The 6,687-nt window shown below is 45.4% G+C and overlaps 1 protein-coding gene across 1 annotated transcript; it reads left to right on the top strand.

The window, feature by feature from the left end:
• Nucleotides 1-6,186, top strand: LOC139305427 (SIN3-HDAC complex-associated factor-like). Its single transcript, XM_070929394.1, has 6 exons — nt 1-121; nt 3,412-3,539; nt 4,137-4,236; nt 4,359-4,473; nt 5,676-5,826; nt 5,940-6,186. Exons 2-6 carry the CDS (start codon nt 3,412-3,414, stop codon nt 6,184-6,186), a joined length of 741 nt encoding a protein of 246 aa, XP_070785495.1. The 5' UTR covers nt 1-121.
• The last annotated feature ends 501 nt before the right edge of the window (nt 6,187-6,687 follow it).

Below are 6,687 nucleotides of genomic sequence, written 5' to 3'. Positions count from 1 at the left end.
GTGGAACTGATGGTCTGCTACGGCATTGTTAAATGTTAAATGAGAGCCACTTGTGAAAAGAGCTCTATCTCCCGCACATGACACCAGCGAGAGCCGCTCAGCTTATCACTTTTGAAACAGGGTAAGTACGTTTTCTGACTTTGTGGTGGGAAGAAAAGTGTTTTGGTCGGCTCGGCGTCGGCGTGCAGCAGTAAAGTTACGGGAGGATAATGTTTCTGATCTCACGTTCCCAAAAATCGTTAACCTTAAAAGCAGCTGACCTGAAGTCAGTTCGTGTTTGTTATAGCTAAAACGTTGATAACAATTGATGTAACATTGGTGATGCTGTGTGCTTGTTTTCCTGCGCAGTGTTGTTTAAAAGACTACTGTAACGTTACATCCATTATGTCTGTCTGTCCGTCTGACGATGCTCGTATCGTTAGCGGGGTAACGTTAGCTAGTTGCTCGGTTAGTTAAGAAAACATTACTTCAACTCAAGACACTTCGCTATAAGCTAACTTTATTGTGCTTTTCATACGCCATGCACACGTTACTCTGCCGGGGCGGACAAGACCGACTGACTGTCCGGATATGCCTAACTGTTAAGTTACCTGCTCCAAACGAATTCAGTTTAAATGTCAAAGTTGCTAAACGCATATGAACGTTTCATGAAAGCGTGTAGCTAAACGTTGCTGTGTATGTGTTAAAGCTGGGCTCGACTCTGTTGTCGGGGTGGTGGGTGTGTTTCCTGCGTCAGGCGTCCAGCCCTCCTTCTGAGGGAACATTTCAAACAGAGTGGCGTCATAAAGTGTCGAATGCATGTCCTGACCCAACGGCCGTCAGTTCTGCCGCGCTGTGACTATATATCTGGTCTCGTTTTGTTCAAACACAAAGACCCCGTGTGTTCGCGTGGAGTCCGGCTCTCGCGGCCCAACACCGAACGCGCCCGGATAATCCCATATACTTTCATTGTTTTGGCATAATTTCCCGCTTCTTCCACAGCGACCTGTTCACCAAACACGAGTCCACCATCATTTTTAAGTCCCCTGAAACAAGGCGGAAGAGGTTTTGGGTTATTACATGTTTGAGTATAGTGGACTGGCTGCGTAGGGGCGACCCCCAGTCATAACATTTAGCAGTAAAAGCAATGTCCGATAATGGAGTGCTGCTTCCACGTTGCGACCTGAGGAAGAGTGGGCCTAAGCAAGCACAATAAACCCCAATCGTATTAACTACATAGTCACGTTCTCCCTTTTTTTTTTTTAACGTTACGTCGTAGGTGATTGTGCGTAGCAACATTGTCCATGTGCGGTAACCGACGGTATTCACGTCAGTCTGGAGGATGGGCAGCCTGCAGAGCATCGCGTCGCCTCCCGCGTCCATCCTCCTGGCCACGTGCCAGGCTGTGGTCGGGACAGGATTACACAACCGCTGCCGGCATCACCGCACGGCGCCGCGCATGAGATCTTTTAAACGATGTCACAGCCCAACTCGATGCCACATTCCAGTTAACACCACAGATACCTCCCTGAACTGTTTTTATTTGAACATTTCTGTAGTTCTGAAGTAAAATACGTGTTTTTAAACCTGCACGTTATCGATTTAGAGTGGATGTGTTCGGTGGTGGAAGGTCGATCACCTCGCCTCAACATCCATCCCGGCCACATCAGAATCAGAAACTGTTTATTGCCAAGTAACATACATTACAAGGAATTCGCCGTGGTCTGAAGGTGTTATTGTTTCGATAACAAATAAGTAGAATTTAAAAGGTAAAATAAGAATAAAAATAAGATAAATAACAAACAGTGCAGTGACCAGAATAAAGTAAAGTGTCCAGTAGGGGGTGGGTGCGTTAATGTAACGCAGGGGGGACAGGGGTGATGTACGTAATATAACGTATAACTTGTGTTTGTGTTCTGGGGGGGGGGGGTGTGTGTCAGTGTGAGTTTGTCAGGTTGACTGCAGAGGGGAAGAAACTGTTTTTGTGGCGGGAGGTTTTGGTCCTGATGGACCGCAGCCTCCTGCCAGAGGGGAGGGGGTCGAACAGATGGTGTCCGGGGTGGGAGGGGTCGGCAGCGATCTTCCCTGCTCTCCTCAGGGTCCTGGAGGAGTACAGGTCCTGAAGAGATGGGAGGTTGCAGCCGATCACCCTCTCTGCAGAGTGGATGATACGCTGCAGTCTGCGTCTGTCCTTGGTGGAGGCAGCAGCGTACCAGACAGTGATGGAGGAGGTGAGGATGGACTCTATGATGGCAGTGTAGAAGTGAACCAGCATTGTTTGTGGCAGGTTAAACTTCCTCAGCTGCCTCAGGAAGTACATCCTCTGTTGGGCTTTCTTGATGAGGGAGCTGATGTTCAGCTCCCACATGTCGAGCCCTCCAGTTGCATCAGCACCACGGTTGCGTAAGAGGCAGCTGGGCCGCGCTGTTCTCTCCTCGTTGATGCTCAGCCTGATACCCTGTCTCTCTCTCACACACACACACACCTCTCCTCCTCTCCCCCATGTCCGCAGGAGCGGGGGGGGGGGGGCTTAAATGGCATATGACGTAAACGCGCATAATACCCACACAGACAAGCTTTTGTCAAAATGCGCTGCTTTTCTTTCCCTCTTGTGATAGTAACTGAATATCTGTGGGTTTTCAACTGTTGGTCAAACAAACAAACAGGACAGTTGAAGACATCATTTTTGGCTTACAGAAATTGTGATGGACATTCATTTTGTAAGCCAAACGATTAATCGATTCAATGGGAAGAAATAATCAGAAGATTCCTCGATTTGTGAAAATAATGGTCAGTTGCAGCCCTGTTGTTTATCTGTTCTTAAAGGATGAAATTGGCCAATCTTTCCGTTGGAGTTGTCAAGTTGGTAGCTCTAGTTTTAGAAACGGCGGCATCCTCTTTTGTTTAAAAAGGACCGATTACGCTTCTCCTTATTTTCTGTCATATGTATGTATATGTGTGTGTGTGTGTGTGTGTGTGTGTGTGTGTGTGTGTATGTGTGAGCTCAAAGCTCAGGCTTCAGACTGCTCTGAATGCTGCGTTTCAGTTTTTTCAACCGCCGTGTCTTTCTGATGTCATATAGGCACGGATGTCCTTATATGGCATCTCTGCTCCAGGCACAGACCAGATGTTTATGTTTATGTCAACGTTGCTGGATAACATTAGGTTTACAGTTTGCCTTCCGGAACTTGGCCGGCCAATCAGAAGAAAGTGGGCTTTTAGGGAGGGGAGCCTTAAAGAGACAGGAGCTCAAACGGCTTGTTTCAGACACAGGGTGAAGTGAAGGGCCAGTAGAAGATAAATCAGGACTTTTTTGAACTGTGAACCATGCAAAGCTACTCTAGTGGAATCACAAAATGAAAATATAGAGCTGGAAATTAGTATAATAGATCCCCTTTAACTGTATGTTTTTCTCTCCCTGTGTCGCCGTAGATGTTTGGCTTCCACAGGCCAAAGATGTACCGGAGCATAGACGGCTGCTGCATCTGCAGAGCCAAGTCGTCCAGCTCCCGCTTCACCGACAGCAAACGCTACGAGACCAACTTCAAGACCTGCTTCGGGTGAGTCCACAGTATCTTCCGCAGGTCCAGGTGGTCGACTTGGGGCGTGTTGTTGATCAGTGAAACCAGAGGGACAGGTACCATGCTTTTATTCTGAACAAAGCAGGAAGTCAGTTATCGTAGTTTGTAAGCAGTTGCAGCAGTGGCAGTGACACAGCTCATGGAGACAATTAAGATACTAAAATACTTCTCAGTCATAACTCAAAACATACATGTTTTCACTGGCCTTTGGTTGCTCATAGTGGTCTCAATCTTTTAATATGTTAGTATTTTTTATAATCTTATTTTATAAATTGATCTTGCAAGTTTTTATTCTGTTTTACATGTGTGGACATCATTATCGTTTGCTGTTTTTATTGTGACATTTTATTTAATTACTATTTATCACTGATGTCTTTTACTCGCTATTGTTTTGTCAACTCTGGTTGTTTTTTAACAACCAGAACTCTGGTTGTCTCCATATCCGAGAGAGTTTGGCTTGATTTTTGTACAGCAGGAGGAAGCGGAGACGTGTCGTCCATCTTTATATGCAGTCTGGCTGAAATACAAGCAAGGTGTATAACATCTGGAATCTTTCTTCTCATCTTGTCCCTGCAGGTTGGGTGAGGTGCGTTGTGGGGACATCTGTAACGCCTGTGTCCTCCTGGTCAAGCGATGGAAAAAACTTCCAGCGGGATCCAAGAAGAACTGGAATCATGTAAGGACGCATCCAGCGCCACTACACTTGTAGACCTTTTTTATGTCGCTTTTTATATTGAGCATTTCTGAGTGTTTTGGTTACATTATTTGGCTAGATAGAGGTCTCCTGTGTGGTTTCAGGTGGTCGACGCGAAAGCTGGGTCGAGCATGAAGGCCACACTTAGGACGAAGAAGCTGAAGAAGAAGCTGAGGCCAAGCAAGACTAGTCGGGTGCAGAGTGAGCTGAAGAGAAACAGTAAGAAGCCAATTTAGTGCTGGTGTAGTGTGAAGGATTGTAGTATAACATTGTTAACACACGACTGTTTTTATAATTATGGACTTTATTTAAGCTCTATCTTGTACTTCATTTATTCTGATGTAAAAAAAACTTAGATTCTGCGCCAGTTATTCCACATTTCCCCATGTAATATCATTTTTAAGATGGTACAAATTCAGTTTCAGAACCATTATGTGTATGGATATCAGGAAAATGTAAAATAGAATGATGGGCTCATTTTGTCTCATCACCATTCAGTACAAGTTTGAGGTTCTGCAGAGATGTCTTAAGAGCGTTCAAGGCAGATTGTAATATAGACACGGCTTGAGTTTGAGAAGCCATGTGCATACAAGATTGTATCATTGGAGATAAAGCCTATACAACTGTCATGAACCATCTCCAGAAATCATATGAACCCTTGTCTGAAAACAAGACTTGTCCCTTTATCCTTACTACATTTCTTTTGGATTGATTTTTAGGTGATTTTCTGTCCTAACATTATCAACCTCAACTTTGAACTGAATTAGTGTTCCTCTGTGTGGGCCTTTTTTTGAACTACACCACAGCACTACACTTTTGGCTTCCCACAATTAAATGTAAATGCACATCAAACCAAGCGCATTCATCATCCGCAAGAACAAATCCTATGCAAAGAGTGCAAAACACCGCAAACTGCGGTACGCTAGCGTTACCTCACTCAATCCCTGTTCTCGTCCAGCGTCAACTCCATACCAGCGACGCTGAACAGCACGTCACCATAAACGGCACTGGTACAAAATGATTTACATTTTGCTTCCAGGAGATGCACCGTGATTAAGGACCCATCTTATTTTGATGCAGAGATTTGTACATAAGCAGGAATGTAGCGCAACATGGAAGTGACAGAAGTACTCTGTTTATTTGAATGTGAAAGTGCAATAAAAAATGTTTAAAATCAACAAATAATTGTGATCTCAATATTGATAAAAATGATCGTGATTATTGATGATGATTTTAGGTGCCAGTGTATTTGCAGCACCACTTATTTCACCAGTAGATGGAAATGTTAATATCATTGTGTACAGTCCAGTGTTGACACAACTATTGAGGCCTCTAACACCTCTGGGTAGATGGACTGCTACCGTGTGTCTCTTAATGTAAGTCGAAAGTGTCCTGATCAGCGCTGTCTGTGTCACTCTCAGACTCAGACGCCCACAGCACCACCTCCAGTGCCTCGCCCGCTCAGTCTCCCAGCTACAGCAACCAATCGGACGAGGGCTCTGACATGGAACTTTCGCCTGGCTCTGCCCCTTCCCAGGCCTTCTCCTTCCTGGACCGCACCTACTGGAAAAGGTAACATTCTCCCTCCAAGGACTCTTAACTGAAGCATCTTTTTTATTCCAAAGGTGCTTGTATTGCAGGCTATGCAGACTTCTATATACTGACAGCGTGTTTTGATATTTCAGACAGAAGGTGTGCTGTGGGATTGTGTACAAGGGACGTTACGGAGAAGTCATCATCGATCCCCACCTGTACAAGCCCTGCTGTCAGAGGAAACCAAAACTGCACCAGCAACAGGAAGAAGGTGGGGAGATGGAGGAGATGGAGGAGGCAGAGCAGGCGACAGGAAAGGACTCGGTGAGCATGTCGCCACACCCCATACCCAAACAAGACGAGGAGGAGGAGGAGGAGGAGGAGGAGGAAGCTGGGTGACAAAGCACAGCGATGGCAGCGCAGGGTTGGCGCAGTCTTCCTCCACGGGCAGACAAACAGTAACAGTAACCACATACACCAACACAAATGGTCCGAAACAAAGCCCCACTGTAGTTGTTCATCTTTTACAAACTGCTGCAACCCTTCCAGACTTTCTTAATATCTTCTGATAGCACCCGGACTGGATCCTCGGACTGGTTCTGCTTTCAGTGTCTTGGCTTGCTATGAGATAGTCTTTTTTTTTTTTTGTAAATACTTTTATTTTGCTTTCTGTGTGAAATGCTGGATCAATGAATGCTGCCTGGAAAACTGGAGACCTCTGGAATTCACCCCTTTTTCCTCTTAGGATGGAGCCATGAACTGGTAAGCAGCCTTTCACTCCTTGCCTTTCCTTTCCTTGACTCAACAAGCTCTCCGTAAAGTTTTCGACTTCGTTCTCTCAAAAAGGATCTGAATTTGCGCATTGACCAATACCAGCATGCATTGTGAGAGGAGAAAGCA

Source organism: Enoplosus armatus, chromosome 22 (assembly GCF_043641665.1).
Source record: "Enoplosus armatus isolate fEnoArm2 chromosome 22, fEnoArm2.hap1, whole genome shotgun sequence".
In the NCBI taxonomy this organism is placed as follows: domain Eukaryota; kingdom Metazoa; phylum Chordata; class Actinopteri; order Centrarchiformes; family Enoplosidae; genus Enoplosus; species Enoplosus armatus.
The sequence above is the reverse complement of the archived record's forward strand: the minus strand, read 5'-3'. Positions and strand labels throughout refer to the sequence as shown.

Coding starts and splice junctions, on each gene's coding strand:
- LOC139305427 (XM_070929394.1), top strand. CDS start 3,412: ATGTTTGGCTTCCACAGGCCAAAGATGTACCGGAGCATAGACGGCTGC. Junction 3,540..4,136: donor AACTTCAAGACCTGCTTCGG/GTGAGTCCACAG, acceptor TTGTCCCTGCAG/GTTGGGTGAGGTGCGTTGTG. Junction 5,827..5,939: donor GACCGCACCTACTGGAAAAG/GTAACATTCTCC, acceptor TTGATATTTCAG/ACAGAAGGTGTGCTGTGGGA.